Source organism: Triticum urartu, chromosome 3A, assembly GCF_056163025.1.
Source record: "Triticum urartu cultivar PI428250 chromosome 3A, HENAU_Tu73, whole genome shotgun sequence".
Lineage (NCBI taxonomy): Eukaryota > Viridiplantae > Streptophyta > Magnoliopsida > Poales > Poaceae > Triticum > Triticum urartu.
The window spans coordinates 603,056,550-603,074,263 of record NC_141875.1 but is presented as its reverse complement, the minus strand read 5'-3'; the positions used below and the strand labels follow the sequence as shown (position 1 = coordinate 603,074,263).

Below are 17,714 nucleotides of genomic sequence, written 5' to 3'. Positions count from 1 at the left end.
TGGGACTTTCCCTGGCGTGGAAGGCAAGCTTGGCGATGCGGATATTCAAGATCTTCTACCATTGTAACCGACTTTGTGTAACCCTAACCCTATCCGGTGTCTATATAAACCAGAGGGTTGTAGTCCGTAGGCAATCAACTCCATACACAACAATCATACCATAGGCTAGCTTCTAGGGTTTAGCCTCCTTGATCTCGTGGTAGATCTACTCTTGTACTACCCATATCATCAATATTAATCAAGCAGGACGTAGGGTTTTACCTCCATCAAGAGGGCCCGAACCTGGGTAAAACATCGTGTTCCCTGCCTCCTGTTACCATCCAGCCTAGACGTATAGTTCGGGACCCCCTACCCGAGATCCGCCGGTTTTGACACCAACAACCGTGCTCCATCTGCGATCGTCATGTTCGGACGGGGGACTTAATCAACATCAACTCCGATCTCTATCATGATCATAGAGGCATCATCCATGGAGCTCGAGGGCTCAACGTCAACATTGCCCTCGGGCGGCCGTGCTGTTTTTCTGGACAGCGAACTTGTACCCGCCATCACCGCCTCCTCGAGCGTCGTTTTGACGATTGCTTCAGTGGAATAATGTGGAATTACGTCTACAACAGCCATGCAAAATTTTGTCGAGTTCTGATGGAGGAATCTCTGACAATCTATGATATACCAGAGCCCTGTCAAATCTGGACGGGAATCTGGACGAGTTTAGGGCGTGGTGTCCAGCTTCTAGCTCGGACGTCCTTTGGAAGATCCAACCATTGATCGTCTGCGTAATTCCTATACCTACCACCCCTCAAACTTTCATCTCGATCCGACCGTCCAAACTCCGGAAACCTTCCGATTAGTGCATCACTTTTCGGATCTGTTTTCTGCGCGAGAACGAATCCGACCCAAATTCATCTTTTTTATGAACGGGATTTCGGACATCCTTTTTGAAGGAGGTTTTGTATGGGGTATTGTCTTTTGTTCCCAAACACATCCCGCTAATTTTGAAATCTTTTCCAATATGATCTTCACCATCGCGCTAGTGTCAAACCAGCCCGATAACGTTGTTCTACGGCTGTCGACCTGCGCTAGACACGTTGTCACTTTATTGAGCCAAGCTCAACTTCTTCGGATCATCATCTCGGCAAGCCGAACAAGAGTTCGGCATCGCAAAGGATAAATCATCACCAACATCGCCGCCCCACAGATTACACAGAGCGGGCACACCGGCATCGCCGCACGGTCACTTCATCAAGCCGGCATTGACCACGTCACGACCGGCATCGGCAGGGCCGCACTGTTGCTTCTTCAAGCCGATGTCCATCACGCCGACTTACTTCGACTCGTCGGCTGACATCAAGGCTTCGACATCTCGGCTGGACCGGGGGCTTCGCCATCTCTTCATCAACCTACTCCAGAGACTTTGGCGTCACTAGCCGACCAGCTCCGTCACGTTAGCTGGACCGAGGGCTTTGCCTCGGCGAGCCAACCTTTGCCAGCATCGCCATGCCGTCGCTTTATCGCCCATCAGGCAATGGGTGCGGATCGAGTCCCAATTTTGGGAATCACCTTTCTTAGAATTGCTACAACAAATAAACCAGGTGCTATTAATCCTAGTATTTTTTGCTTGTTTGGGTTCATTTTTCCCAAGGAATTATTACTCTGGTTTGTCCATCATATGTACACAGGTCTATCAAATGGTGGCCGCATTAACGACGGTCGCATGGTGGTTCGGTCAGTTTCCGTACATAGTCCTGCGAACACCGCATCCGGAACTTGGACCGACCTGTGAATTCAGGTTTGCCACGCCTTTACCGCATCACACCGACGCCCTGCATCGACATTGACTTCGGCGCCAGGCCATATTTCTTTTATTACTCACTTTGCATAAATTATTTATTATGCAATGATTTTTTTAATTATTATTATTACTATTATCTCCGGTTTGCACTATTTTTTGTGCACAGGAAAATGATCCGGGTTGGGAAGTATCGTCAACTCGGCGTACTGACATACCACGTCACCTCGGCTGGACGGGGGGCTTCATCAACACTTCATTACCCCATGCCGGGGACTTCGTCATCACTCTACCGGCCTGCATTGATCGTGCTATGTCACCACTTCGGAGTGCCGAGCTCTTTGCTCCGCCACCTTGGGACCGGCTTGGAGGATGGAACCTTGTCCCGCATCAAGCTCGGACCGCGTCATCCATACCAAACACATTAACCAGCTAAGTTGCCTTCATGCTCAAAGTTCTAAATTCTGAACTTTTGTTCGGTTCGACCAAGCATTATACTTTTTTGGAAACAAATTGCTTGTAAAAAATTTCCTTGTCAAAACTTTGTTTGTGACACACAAATTCAAATACCCCGTTTATTTGGGGGCTCCCTTGATGGAGCTTTTCCTCTTGCATATGATTATACTTATACGGCTTCGTTCCTTATTCGTGTATTATGCCACAATATGCACCATATTGACCAAAGCGATTTGCAAGCTGGGTTGCCTGGCTCCTGTGCTTACCCCTACGTCCCCGATTATTCGGCTAGGGAGTAAAGGGAGCACCTCTGCGATTGTCACGACCGAGTCATCCGAGCTCTGACCTCAGACTGGGTGAAGCCGAAAGCTAGCGCTCTTATTGTTTTCAATCATGGTCGGCACACAACGGAACTCATGAGTACAAAAAATCTATTGCACAAGTCTCATAGTAATAATGAGCACCGGAGAAAGGTATCGGTGGGGGTACTATTTTCTTCGAAGATGCTTCTTACACTTCGTCAGTAATATAACATAAGTTCCCTGAGTGCGCTTTGTCTATTACAGCCTTATGGCCTGATTGCCTGGTCATCAGAAACACCGTCGATACTCTCGACAGGTGGAGTACATGACACTTTTCGGCCCTTGGCTGAAGAGGGAGAGCCGACGGTCGGTTAAGACGCGTTTAAAGTTCGGGTGAACACAGATATGATATAAGTACTTCGGTACATATAATCATTATACATAAAATTCTTTTACCCAAGTCACTTGGGGGCTCTTAAAATTTATATGAGCTGTTTTATAGTAAATGTGTTTTCTTCTTGGTCGTTGCAAAGTCTTTTTCTACCGCTTCTTTTTCGACTCGAGTTTATGGTCAATAGCCGGATAGCATGTCTTCTCTCTGAAAGCCTCTTGAGTTTAGTTTGCTAAACTGACCTCGGAGAAGTACTCCGCCTTTGGGATAAGGAGCTTGAAGCCGTAGGCTGACCCGCGTTAAGTCTTGAGATCGGATGTGTCATGTTAAAGCATGACATAAGCACATTTTTTTTCCTATTTTCGGATTGGCACCGGACACTTGATCTTGTTCGGACGTCAAGTTTTTACTGACGTTTTTTGGTTTTCCAAGCTTATGGCACTTTCAAACTATTTGTGTGTTTTCAGCACAAGTCTCGCAGTGCAACGCCGGACACCTTTAGAGATTCGGCAAAAACATTCTCGGATATTGCTATATATGCATCAGTTTCGAATTGTGCCTTCGGTCAATAGTTGGGTTGCCCGGCTCCTGCGCTTGCCTCCTACGTTCCGCTTTGTTCGGCTAGGTGTGCAAAGGGAGAACCACTGCGATTGTACTTCCAGCTCACATGGTTAAGCACCTCAGTGGAGAAAGCCAAAAACTGACTATCACAATAAGCATAAACTGGTCAACGATCCGATGACTGTGTTAAATGATGGGTCATTCGTAACATTGGCCGAAGTGTTTACGGCTTGACCTCGACTGTCGCTGAACACTACCGAGGGCTAGTAACTGGCCTCCCAAACTAAATCCTCAATATTTTGCTCTTACATTAGAGCTGAGGTTTCATGATCATGCTTAGCATGACAACCCAAAGAAAGGAACCGATAGCGGGACTATTTTCTTTGGAAGACATTTCTTATGTTAAACAGTAATATAACATATTTGTCTGCGTACCTTTGTTTATAAAACCGTATGGCCAAATTGCCTTGTTTGTCGTAAATCTTTGCCCTCATAAAGGCTTTATAAAGTAGGACAAACACTCCTCGGCTACTGGCCGAGGAGGTGGAAGCCGATGGTCGGTCAACGAAGTTTTGTACAATGCGGATCCGAGCATTAATAACGTAAAGTACTTGGATACATAGAGTCATTACACATAATCTGTGATTTTACTATGGATATCGATCCTTAATTCGGCCACCCGTTCTCGCATTAAGGCTCGGGGGCTACTGGGCTTCGGGCTTATCATTTACTAATATTAAAGGGGCATATCGATCCCCTGATCTGGTGTTGCCACCCGACCAGTGTCTCAGGGGCTACTGCATTGGCAATCCAGTGCAGAAAATTTAAGTGCAATATAGTTTTCGAGAAGATTATGATCCTCAAGTTGGTCGGCCGCACCCAACCTGAATCTCGAGGACTCCGCACACAGTTTTTTTTGTCCCGAAGTATTCTGCCGAGCTAGGAGTTGATCCTCAGACCGATTTTGCAAATCAACCTGAGTCTCAGCGGCTATTGGGTTTAGCGGTCGTATGTCATCCTTCAGGTGCATCTCGGGTTTTAGACCGATACATACCTTGAGGGCTATTGGCTATATATCTCGGCAGAGAATAAATTGCATCAATAAAAAATATTGACAAAAAATCGGCCCACAGTCGGGGTGGTGCACCACCTCGGAAGCAGTCCAGCATAAAGCTCGGGCGCTAGTGGCTGGCTCCATAGAGGGCATTCCCGGCATTAAGCTCGGCTAAACTCCTTCAACTTTTTTGAACCAAGGTGATTTATGACACCTCGGATATAGTCCGGCGTTGGAGCTCGGATACAGTCTAGCGTTGGAGCTTGGACATTGTCCGGCGTTGGAGCTCGGATACATTCCGGCGTTGGAGCTCGGAAGCGGTCCAGCGTTGGTGCTCGTCTGCAAAAGATACCTCGAATGCAGTCCGGCGTTGGACCTCGGACGTAAGAGGGCACTGCCGCCCGGGAACAACTTCAAACCTGATGCGTGGCATAAAAATAACAAGGCATTGATAAAGGCCAAAAACTTAAAGGGGCTCCTCGGATACCCGACGTATAAACTCTTCGGATGCACGTTGGTGATTCTCAAGATCGGAGAAGATTTGTTGAACCAGTTTTCAAGACCGACGACCAAAGATGAAGAACAGTTCAGAAGAATCGAGGAGCGTCCCCAACTTGAAGACCGGTTCAGGGGGCTACTGACGGTGTCCTGGACTAGGGGGGTACTCACCACGTCGTCTCCCGGTCAGTTAGATTGGGCTGAGGACCCCCATGGCCGTATACTCATGGGCCAGTTCGGACAGCTGCCGCATACAAGGAAGAGACTTGGTGGTCAAGACAAGGACTCCTCCCCCACCGGCGTATTCGGCTAGGACTCTTGTTATCCTAGGCCTCTGGTGCATTATATAAACCAGGGCCAGGCTAGTCGATATAGATACAAACAATCATAATCATAGGCTAGCTTCTAGGGTTTAGCCTCTACGATCTCGTGGTAGATCAACTCTTGTAATACTCATATCATCAAGATCATCAAGAAGGACGTAGGGTATTACCTCCATCGAGAGGGCCCGAACCTGGGTAAACATCGTGTCTCCTGCCTCCTGTTATCATCCGCCTTAGACGCACAGTTCGGGACCCCCTATTCGAGATCCGCTGATTTTGACACCGACAGCGGTCGTTGCCACTGTCAAGGGTTAGGGATTTGGCTTTAGGGTAGGCTGCCTCGGTCGAGTGTGAATTTGTGGGAAGAACGGAGAAGAACGACTAGGGATTTGGCTGGTGCGTGGCGCATAGAGAGGTGGCTAGGCTACTCGGGGATCTATTTACATCATACAACCTGGGGGGGTCCTGTAAATTAACCTGGACGTGGGCCAAGTTCCTAGAGCCGACGTGGCAGGTTTTGACTAATTTGTATCAGCTTGTTCCCGTAAAGCAAGTTTAGGGGCTAATTTGAGTCATTTTGTAAGTTTTTGTATGAGATTGTACCCGCGCTGCAAGTTTATGTACCAATAGTATAATTAACTCTTAGAAAAAAATTGATACTTATTCAACTAGGGAAGTGCGACATTTTTTCTCCCCGTTGCAATAAGCGAGAGATAGGTCTTGTGTTCTGATTTTTTTTCTCCAGGTCTTGAGTTCTGATTTTTTTTTTCTCCCTGGCCAGAGTGGGGCCGTTTCTTTGTTCCAGAAGGAAGGCCTTCTTTTCCATAACCCAGCCCACAAGGCCTTCAAGTATCTGCCCGCCTCAAAGCGGTCCGTGACGATTCCCAGAAAAATAAACGGTCCGTGACAAATCCGACGTCCCTTCCATCCATCGGCAGGCAAACCTCGCAGCCTCCTCCACTAGACCACTACCACTCCCAGCGCCGGTGCGGCACAGCTCAAGTCACAGAACGTTGTGCGTGCTTCCTCTTCACCCGGCTCCCTCCACGCGTCGCGGGCGACCGAGTCCAACACGGCCAACCCCGCACGCACGCTGCTTTTGAACGGGCTCCCCTCGCCGATCATCGGTCCAGGTTACAATGATGGCTCATGTCACGTACGCGCGCCGATGGAAGACGAATATCCCGAGCCATGCCTCGCGGCGCGCCAAAAGTTTTCCTTTCCCTCGACGCGTACGCCTCTGACGAACGGCTCCCCGGCGCGCGGCGCACGTCGGTACGTGGTGTCGTAACAAACAAACAAAATTTTCCTTTGGGGACGGCGGCGGTCTGGTCGTGCTGGCTCGACCCATCGCCGCCTTTTTGACGGAGTCCGGCCACCTGAGCGCGTCCTACTCACGAGGTACGGTAAAGTTGCACTCCCCCGATGTCGGCTCAAGTGGTTTTCTCTGAACTTCGGCCGATCTTGCAGACCACGAGGGGAAGCAAGATGATTACGGGGAGCGAGAGTGATTTGGACTGATCGATCGATCCTCCCAGACGATTAGGAAAGAAAGATCACTACCACGGCCAGTTGTTTTCGGAAGCGGTCGTGAGCGTTGGTGATGAGGCACTTCGACATGCTAGATAGATAACTTGTGTAGGTTGTTGTACTCCCTGGCGAAGGACAGGTCAGAAGTTCTTAGGTGTGAGCGAATCAACCTGTGGTTGAGTTGGTTAGGTGGACAGTGGTATCCCCAACCCATTAGGTTTCAAATCCTGATGCTCGCATTATTTCTGGATTTATTTTAGGATTTCCGGCGATACGTTTTCAATGGGAGGAGACGTTTCCGTCGACGATGGCGCCTCAGTCTCTCGGAGGTGCTCATAGGGGTAGGGTGAGTGTATGCGCGTGTATATAAGCGCTTGTGTCTGTACTGATGCTTAAAAAAAAAGTTCCGAGGCGTGTATCCTACCAAGGAAAGCATTACTTTACTTTTCTTTTCTACTAATGACGGCAGCCATTTTTTTGCCAGTAAATGACGGCAGCCTTTGCTACAATTAATTTGAATTGGAGGGATTAAATTTTTTCTTTTTTAAAATATAGCTTAGTGAGCCAGTACTCAAAGGTCCCAGGTGGTTATTGATTTCGTACACTCAGCTCACGTGATCTCTTAATTTTGAACCTTTTGGAATGCATGTGAGATCGAAGTTTCAAAATTTCCAACCCCACTCCTACGCATGAATTGCAAGACTTCCACGTACAAATAGGTTCATTTTAGCCTACGCTAAAAGCCAAACAAGAGGAGGCAAAAAATCACCTATATCTTCTCTTTTTATTGTTATTTTGCATATGCAACCGAATCTAAAATTTTGCATGAAACTTAAAAACCGCATGTCATACTCACTTGCATGTATTGTTTTAATTTTAGATTTCTATGAAAACGTTTAATATTTTCCTAGATGGCCTCTACTGAGCTTCGGTGGCGTATCCAGGATTTTAAGCCAGGGTGGTGCGATTAACACAAACTTCAAAGTGGAAAACTTTGCAGTTACACTTGCACGTTTGGGTGCTCTTGCCTTGGCCTGGCGCACGGCACCCCCCCCCCTTCCATGACTGCCTTCGCTTGTCGCACACCACAGGGTGCCCTGCCCAGTGCACACCTGTAACGCCCTCGATGCGGCTATAGCTCCTACGTGTCGAGGCACGACTTAGATGCATAACCGCATTGAAAGCAATATCGCAAATTAGGCAATCTTCACAACATCCCATGTAATATAGATAATAAAAGGGAAGAAATATAGTTGGCTTACACTCGCCACGTCAATCAAAATACATAAATAGCATTACAGCATTCAGACACTCATGGCCCGACTACGGCGCCAAAAAAAAGATAAACCCAACATGCGACACGGTCCCGATCGCCCCAACTGGGCACCACTACTGATCATCAGGGAAAGACACGTAGTATCGGCGTGAGTCCTCGTCGAACTCCCACTTGAGCTCAAGCGCATCATCTGGAACGGAGTCATCAGGCCCTGCATCTGGTTTGGAAGTAATCTGTGAGCCACAGGGACTCAGCAATCTCCCACCCTCGCGATCAAGACTATTTAAGCTTAATAGGTAAGGCAAGGTAAAGTATGAGGAGCTGCAGCAGGCGACTAGCATATATGGTGGCTAACCTGTTCGCAAAAGAGAGCGAGAAGAGAGGGCAAAGCGCAAACGAGTATCTAGAGGGCAACCTGCGGCAAGCATTACTCCAACACCATGTTCACTTCCCGGACTCCGCCGAGAAGAGACCATCACGGTAACTCACACTGTTGATTCATTTTAATTAAGTTAAGGTTCAAGTTATCTACAACCGGACATTAACAAATTTCCATCTGCCCATAACCGCGGGCACGGCTTTCAAAAGTTCAAATCCCTGCAGGGGAGTTCCAATTTAGCCCATGACAAGCTCTCACGGTCAACGAAGGAATAGACCTCCTCCCGAGACATTCTGATCAGACTCGGTATTCCGGTTCTACAAGACACTTTGGCAAGTTAAAACAAATCCAGCAACACCGCCCGAATGTGCCGACAAATCCCGATAGGAGCTGCACATATCTCGTTCTCAGGGCACACTCAGATGAACACTACGTACAACTAAAACCAACCCTCAAGTTACCCCGAGGTGGCGCTGCAAGTGGCTCTGTTTTGGACCAACACTCAGAGGAGCACTGGCCCGGGAGGGTTTAAAATAAGATGACCTTCGGGCTCCGGAAACCCAAGGGAAAAGAGGCTAGGTGGCAAATGGTAAAACCAAGGTTGGGCATTGCTGGAAAAGCTTTAATCAAGGCGAACTATCAAGGGGTTCCCATTATAACCCAACCGCGTAAGGAATTCAAAATCCGGGAACATAACACCGATATGACGGAAACTAGGGCGGCAAGAGTGGAACAAAACACTAGGCGAGAGGCCGAGCCTTCCACCCTTTACCAAGTGTATAGATGCATTAAGATAACAAGATAATATGATGATATCCCAACAAGTAAATAATGTTCCAACAAGGAACGGTCTCCAATCTTCACCTGCAACTAGCAACGCTATAAGAGGGGTTGAGCAAAGCGGTAACATAGCCAATCAACGGTTTGCTAGGACATGGTGGGTTAGAGGTTTGACATGGCAATATGGGAGGCATGATAAGCAAGTGGTAGGCATCGTAGCATAGGCATAGCAAAAGAGCGAGCATCTATCAAAGCAAAGATAGTAGTGATTTCGAGGGTATGATCATCTTGCCTGCAAAGTTGTCAGAGTTGACTGGATCCTCGAAAGCAAACTCAACGGGCTCCTCGTTAGCGAACTCGTCTCCCGGCTCTACCCAAACAAGACAAACAAGCAACAAGGACACAATCAACCACGTGCAAGGCTCAAACAATATGATGCAAAGATGGTATGCTATGCGGGATGCGATATGTGATGCACATGCAAGATTTGACAAGGAATGAATGAACCTGGCCTCAATATGGTAATCCAAGTGTGCCACTGGAAAGGTGAGATGAAAACGCTTGAAAACGATATAAAGATCACCGGAATCGGAGTTACGGTTTGAAAATGGCAAGCAATTCAAATATGGCACCGGTCTGCGATATACAGCAAGTAGCCATCTAAATGCAACAAGATGAACATGCTACAGCACCCAAACATGGCAACAAAATACATGGCAGGGATTCATTCATGATGCTTAACAAAAGATGAACACTGAGCTACGGCCAATTCATCCATTAACAGGTTCAAACAAGCATGGCAAATATGCATTTGGTAAACAGATTTCAGACTTAGTGAAATTAACACTTGTCTGGAATTTCAAATCAAGTAGCACAATTTGGAGCATGAAAACTATATGCTACAGGACCTAAACATGGCAAAGTAAAGCATGGCATGGAGCTACTCAAAGAGCTTAACAAAAGTCCCTTAGTGACCTTGAGTCAAAAGGGATCAGAAAATACATTTGCAAGCATGTGAACATGGCAAAAACATAATCAGATCACAGACTTAGTGAAAAACTGGAGCATGCAAAACAGATATCAAGTAGGCATGTTTACGAGTTCGATGCACTCACTACAGAGCAAGTCATGACAATCTAAGCATACACCCATCAAGAATACACATTATACAAGCTAGACATGGCAAGAACAATAACATAGCATGCACGGATCAACTACAACATCCTCGGCAAAATCGCTAACAAGTAGACAATCTTCCCAGATTCACGAAATAGCGAAAGTAGAGCTCGATTGACTCAAGCTAGGGTACTCCATAATTGCAAACAAAGACATGGATGGATAGAGAACTACAAGATTAACAAAACATCATTACTAATCATCCTCAAAAGAGGCACGGATCACTAGGAAACAACATGAACATATGGCATAATGAGATAAACAGTCCAAGGACTTAGTGGAATTGCTAAGTCCCTGAAATCAGCATTAACGAATGCACCACTTTACAAGCTTGTGCTAGTCACCACACACATCATAAAAATACATGGGTTGCACCTATGGAAAGATGGTAAAACATACAACAAAACTCATGTAGAGCTCAGGGGCATATCACGCACACAATAATCATGGCAAAAATGACAAATATCTAATTGGAGCAGCAGATCTGACAATTATCTCAAATAGCACTCTTCCAACAGCATTTCGAGTACCAAAATGAACTTAAATGAAAATGATGCAATGAGATGAAATGATGTGCTCTTTGAGACGAACATTTTGATATGCTATATGCCCAAAACGGAGCTACGGATGCGGAGTTACGGCATGCCGAACATAGCAAAATAATTAGGGTTTCGGGGCAAAAGTCAACCGGGACGTTTAGATCTGAGATTTGCACGCTTCCCGAGGATCGTCCTGAGCTCCCCGGAGATGAAGTCGGCCGCCGGAGTGGATGGAGTCGGACTTGCCGCGAGGAGGAACCGGCGGGGTCGGAGGAGAGGTCGCCGGCGGGGGTTCCGGGCGGCGCGGCGCCGGTCGGGAGGCGGCGGGGTCGGTCCGGCGAGCTCGCGGCCGGCCGGCGTCGATGGCGGGCAGCGGCGCCGGTCGCCTCGGGCGGCCGGACACGAGGAGGGCGGCGGCGGCTCGCGGGCGCGAGGAGGCGGCGGGAAGCGGGCCGCGGGGGCCAGCGATGCGCCTGCCCGGGCCGGCGGCGCGGGGCAGTGAAGTGGGCGCGCCCGGGCCACGTGGCGGCACCGGGTTGGTCGGCGGAGGCGGCGGACGCGTCCTGCTCCGTCTGGATGTGTCCGGAGGCGGCGGAGATGATTTTTTTAGGGTTTGGACGGGGGAGATCCGAAATTTCGAGGAAGGGTCTATTTATAGGCATAGAGGGGGCTAGGAGTGTCCAAATGAGGTGTGGTTTTCGGCCACGCGATCGTGATCGAACGCTCTAGATGATGGAGAGGGTTTTGGTGGGTTTTGGGCCAACTTGGAGGGGTGTTGGGCTGCAACACACGAGGCCTTTTCAGTCCCTCGGTTAACCGTTGGAGTATCAAACGAAGTCCAAATGGTACGAAACTTGACAGGCGGTCTACCGGTAGTAAACCAAGGCCGTTTGGCAAGTCTCGGTCCAATCCAGAAATGTTTAACCCCCACACAGGAAAGAAAGGTAGAAATGACCACCGGAGGAGAACGGAGCGCCGGAATGAAAAACGGACAACGGGGAAAATGCTCGAATGCATGAGACGAACACGTATGCAAATGCAATACACATGATGACATGATATGAGATGCATGACAACGATAACAACACACGGAGACAAAAACCCGAACCCGAGAAAATAAAATAACTTAAGGCCGGAAACGGCAAGAGTTGGAGTACATATTGGGTAAATCATATCTGGGGTGTTACAACACCGCTGACTTCTTGCATCACTGCGTGCTGCCTTGTCGAGCTCTTTACTAGCTAAGGTTTAGTACCGGAGAATGTTAAAACATTTGTGCTCGAGTAAAAAAGGGTGCAATCAAGAATTATACGAGGAAATAACTAAGTCACTCGGAGGAGGAGGTCAGGGGCTCATGCACGCCGATCTAGAGATTTAGACTTGGGACGACTATGCCAACCGGAGGTGGATGTCAGAGCTCATGCATACCGATCTAGATATTTAAGCTTGGGCACTGGACGTCTGGACTATATTTTTTCATAGTGTATTTTGTGTTTTTTGCTGAGTACATGGGGTATATGGGCCAATGGTAAATCTCAGAGTGGATCATCCTAGCCACCCCATGGCTACGCCAGTGGCGGGGCCATTGGGGTGGTGATGGGGGGCCATGGATCCCCAATGCTTTCTAAAACCACCCCTAAATTGCTTTTTTGGCAGAAAACATCCGATCTATTCATTTCAATCATGTTGGTACAACAAACATAAAAAATAAACAAAATTACATCTAGATTCGTAGACCACCTAGCAACGACTACAAGAACTGAAGCGAGCCGAAGGCGCGCCGCCGTCATCGCCTCTCTCTCACCAGAGCCGGGCAAAACTTATTGTAGTACACAGTTGGAAAGTCGTCTTGCTAAGGCCCCATAGGACCAGCGCACCAGAACTGCAACAGTCGCCGTTGAAGAGTAGCGTAGATCAGAAGGATCCAACCTAAAGACACATGAACGTAGACGAACTACAAGCATATCCGAGCAAATCCATCGAAAACAGATCCGCCAGTTACACACCTCCACATGCCCACCGATGATGCTAGACGCACCACCGGGGCGGGGGCTAGACGAAGAGAATCTTATTCCATCTTCAGGGAGCCGCCATCGTGTTGTCTTTCTGAATAGGACACAAACCATAACAAAACTTAAAGGAATATCTAAAAAAGAAGCCCTCCTGCCGGTAAGGGTCGAGATCCACCACGCCGCTATAGCCCTAAATCCACTGGAGACGAGGCGAACCGACGGTGGCGCTGACGGGAGGCAGAGAAGCCCTGATCTTTTTTTTAGGGGAGGAAAGCCACCCCTATATTGCCTATACTATCAAAACGAAATGTTCATAGTTCTTGTGTTTGCCCCCCTCCAACATTTTATATCTTTCACTAGCTCCCCTTATATGGGATTCCTTGGTCCGCCGCTGGCTACGCCATGGGTGAGCCTTGTAGCCGCAACAGACAACCTATCTGATATATCACTATATCTGTTAAAAGTTTCCATATAGAACAAGTAGAAGCAACATACATGTAACATGCTACAAATTTTCTAATCAAAATTTTAAATAAGCAGGTTGAGAGATAAAAGTAAAAATCTCTTTGCGAATATATAGTAGCCAACCCTCACTCGCAAAAAAAGAGAAAAAAAAAGTAGCCAACCCAAGTTGGACTGCAATGTCAGGGTTTGCCTTTTCGGTTTCTTGTGTTGCGTTCCAAATCTGGATTTGAGATTTCACCATAGTACTCCCTCCGGTCCTTTTTAGTTCGCATATAAGATTTGACTGAAGTCAAGCCTCGTAAAGTTTGACCAACTTTATAGAAAAAAGTGCCAACATTCATAATCTAAAATCAATATCAATAAATGTGTCATGACTTAAAGTTTCATATTGTATAATTTTAGCATGGCAGATATTGATATTTTTTCATATAGATACGGTTAAACTTTATGAAGTTTGACTTCAGAGAATTCTAATATGCAGAGTAAAAAGGACCGGAGGGAGTACGATGGGCACATGTTTCTACGGCCTCAGTTTTTTTTTACACCGCAACACTTTCAGACAGAGTGAGTGAGATCGGAGACGATGGGTGCACCAAGTCCCGGTACATCCACATCCACCATCTACTCTCAGTCTCTCACTATGCATGTGTATGAAAAAGCCCCAAACAAAAATCGAAAACATAGGCTAGGGCTGTCCTGTCGCGCACATACCAGGTGAGAACAGGAAACAAAAATCGAAAACATAGGCTAGGGCTGTCCTGTCGCGCACATACCAGGTGAGAACAGGGCACAGTCCCGTCCTCTGCTTCCCCATCCCCGGTGTACACGCGTGTACTGCGCTTGACCCCCCAATTAAACTCCCACAGACCGCGCACATTCCCGGCATGTGATCCGCAGTCACCACCCGCGGCGCCATGTCGCGCATGGACCGCCACTGTGCAGCTCACGGCGGCAGGGACCATCCATGGCTCCAAACCGGAGCTAGGTACGCCGCCCCCCGCCGCACTTCCCCTGTACACGCACACGATCATATAGCAGCAGCAGACGTCGACGACGGTCCGGGCTCCTCATGCACATTCACACGCCCCCACTCCACGCGCTATCTCGTCGATCGGCTTTGCCTGATCTGCCCATGGATCGAGTGTGAAAGCACCGGCGAGAGTTTCAACGCCTACACCCAGGGGTGCAGGTGCAGCACACACAAACGTAAAGGCCTCCGATCGAGCTTGTATATAAGCGGCCCCAGGTGGTGGCCGCTCCGTTTTCTTCAAGAAGGTGACATGGGCGCACATTGACATTAGGCAGCTGCTGCCATTCGTCTTTCCCCTCCTTCCACATCCCAGTCTTCTCCACCCACGCCACCAAACCCCCGAGATCACGCGAGCTATATATACTGCATATTCTCCCGGCCCTGCAAAGCGAGGCCTCTATTACTTACTGATATACCCGCCGAAATCAGGATGGGGCTGCGGACCTGCGGCGCCATGGAAGGTGAGCACGTTGTCGCCTCGCCTTTCTTCGAGTGGTTGAAGCCGCCGCCGGCGTCGCCGTCCTCGTCGAGATCGTCGTCCACTTTCTCGTCCTCGTCGTCGTCTATGGCGTCTGGGCACCAAGAGGATCGCAGCAGCGTGGCATGCTTGCCCCTGCTCCGCATGCTCGAGGAGGGGAAGGGGGCTGGTGGTGACCATGAGCACCCTGCGCCTGCGGTCAAGGAAGAGATCATGGGCAGCGGCGCGGCCGGGGTGCTGGGGCCTGGCGTGGATCTGAATATCGGCTTGCCGGTTGGTGGATCTTGCGATGATGACATCATGGAGGAGGAGGAGGGCCAGGAGGAAGATGATGACCACGACTGTGACGAAGAGGAGGAGGAAGAGATGGATGAGTTGAAACCTACCCATGGAGCTTGCAAGGTGGAGGCAGAGGAGAAAGAGGAGCACGGCGAGCCGGTGGTCTCGGTGGAAGGAACAAACAGCGTCAGCATGCCGGAATTCGGCGTGGTCGGAGCAGAGGGCGGCGTGCCCATGGGCTGCGAGTACTGGATCCCGACGCCGGCGCAGATCCTCGTCGGCCCGGTGCAGTTTGTCTGCCATGTCTGTAACAAGAGCTTCAACAGATACAATAACATGCAGGTAAACTAAATGATGTCTATTTTGCATGCTCTTTTAGATTACCACTCGCCTTAGTTATTGTTAGTTCTGTTTTCACTTAAGCCATGATTCGATTGATTTTGTGATAATCTTGACACGCAAAAGCAAGAGATGATCTAGAATTGTTGTTTAATTAGCTGGTACGTACGTACAAAAATTAAGTTGAGAGAACCGAGATTATCTAAGCTCGCTAGCATAATTCGCCATGAATCATCAATTCACCATACCACAGTGTTTTGATCTCCTGCCCCAAATCTTAACCAACTCTCCACACACTTGGTTACAAACGAGGAGCAGCCGAAGCTTCATCCTCGCATCGTTCTACAAAGGCCACACACCATCAAGGAAACTCTAGGTTTCTCGGATAACTAGGTCAAAAAACCCGGCCGGTAGATCACTGTGAACACCTTGCATGCAGCGCAGTGAAGATCTATCTCCCATCCCCACACCGCCGAATGGCCCCGTCGAAGTTGAGCCTGACCTATCCAACACCGGCCACTTTCCCAATGGCATTGCAGGCGTTTGGTGTCTGAATGGGACCCAGGGCTCGTCTCCTAGGAGCTCCAAAGCTAATCAAGTGTCAATTTATTCCAAAGAGAAGGTCTGATCGCGATCACCAGTACGCCGTCGCGGTAGTAGCCACCTTTCCGCAAAGAACAACTCTGAAACCCAAACATGTATATATGCCCGCCCGGTGGAGCCCCGAAAGCTTGATATTCAAGATCTCTTTGAGTGCATTTCATGCAAACAATCATTACGAACAACGAAAATTCACGCTAACGATCATGAAAACGCCTATCAAGTGGCTTGAATTTCTAATGTTATACGTACTTACTTTGTTAAGTACCAATCCAGTGTGTGCATGCATAACATGTGTTGATGGACGCAGATGCACATGTGGGGCCACGGGCGGGAGTACCGCAAGGGCCCGGAGTCGCTCAAGGGCACGCAGACGCTGGCGCTGCTGAAGCTGCCGTGCTACTGCTGCGCCGCCGGGTGCCGGAACAGCGTGGCCCACCCGCGCGCGCGGCCGCTCAAGGACTTCCGCACTCTGCAGACGCACTACAAGCGCAAGCACGGCGCCAGGCCCTTCCGCTGCCGCCGCTGCGCCAAGCCCTTCGCCGTCAAGGGCGACTGGCGCACGCACGAGAAGAACTGCGGCAAGCGCTGGTTCTGCGCCTGCGGCTCCGACTTCAAGCACAAGCGCTCCCTCAACGACCACGTCCGCTCCTTCGGCGGCGACCACCTCCCCGTCGCCCTCGACGGCGCCACCGCCCCCGCCCCCGCCGAGGACCGCCGCATCATACGCTTCCAACGGTGAGATCGTCGACCGGGCCGTACGTCTAGCCGATCGTACTACATAGTAGTAGATCATATTCACGCTCGTATATACGCATGCATCATGCATGCATGCTTGATTTCATCATACATGCAATGCGTGCAAATGCAAGAGGAGCAACGAGGTAAGTGATAGCGCAATAAGGGGGGTTCTCGACCAGTTGCTAAAAGCTGTGAAGTAGCTGAATTTTCTTCAGCCGGACTGTGGGAGCTGCAGGCAGTGCTATTAGCTAGGCTGTCAATGCAGCTTTGTAATGGAGAAAATTTATCAGCTTCACAGGCTAACTAAACTGGTTATTTGGACCTAGTACTGTATACATAGCATTTTGAACATGAGAGATAGCAATTTATGAGTACGTACATAACGTTTACTTGTCTGTTGTAATCTTTGAAGTTTTTGAATTCTCATTACTGCCAAACCCCTGTCTGTTTCTATTGTCTTCAAATGTATTGCATTTGTTTTGATTGGTATAACATTTGTGCAAGCAATAACTATAACAATAAATATATCCTAAATCCTAATAGAGTTAACAGGTAAATCTAGCGTCCAAATATAAGCCGAGATTTGCGATATCCGATGAAAGACTTCGATCATGTGTTCCTACATCATAACATACTAACAAGACCACTGTGAAATTATTCTTCTAATTTTATTGATTCCGGAGTTCAAGCTTTGTCAGTATTTGGTTCATAGTAAC

At 48.6% G+C, this 17,714-nt stretch overlaps 1 protein-coding gene across 1 annotated transcript; it reads left to right on the top strand.

Moving 5' to 3' along the window:
- Nucleotides 1-14,789: 14,789 nt before the first annotated feature.
- Nucleotides 14,790-17,427, top strand: LOC125547019 (zinc finger protein STOP1 homolog). Its single transcript, XM_048711069.2, has 2 exons — nt 14,790-15,660; nt 16,568-17,427. Exons 1-2 carry the CDS (start codon nt 14,992-14,994, stop codon nt 16,997-16,999), a joined length of 1,101 nt encoding a protein of 366 aa, XP_048567026.2. The 5' UTR covers nt 14,790-14,991; the 3' UTR covers nt 17,000-17,427.
- The last annotated feature ends 287 nt before the right edge of the window (nt 17,428-17,714 follow it).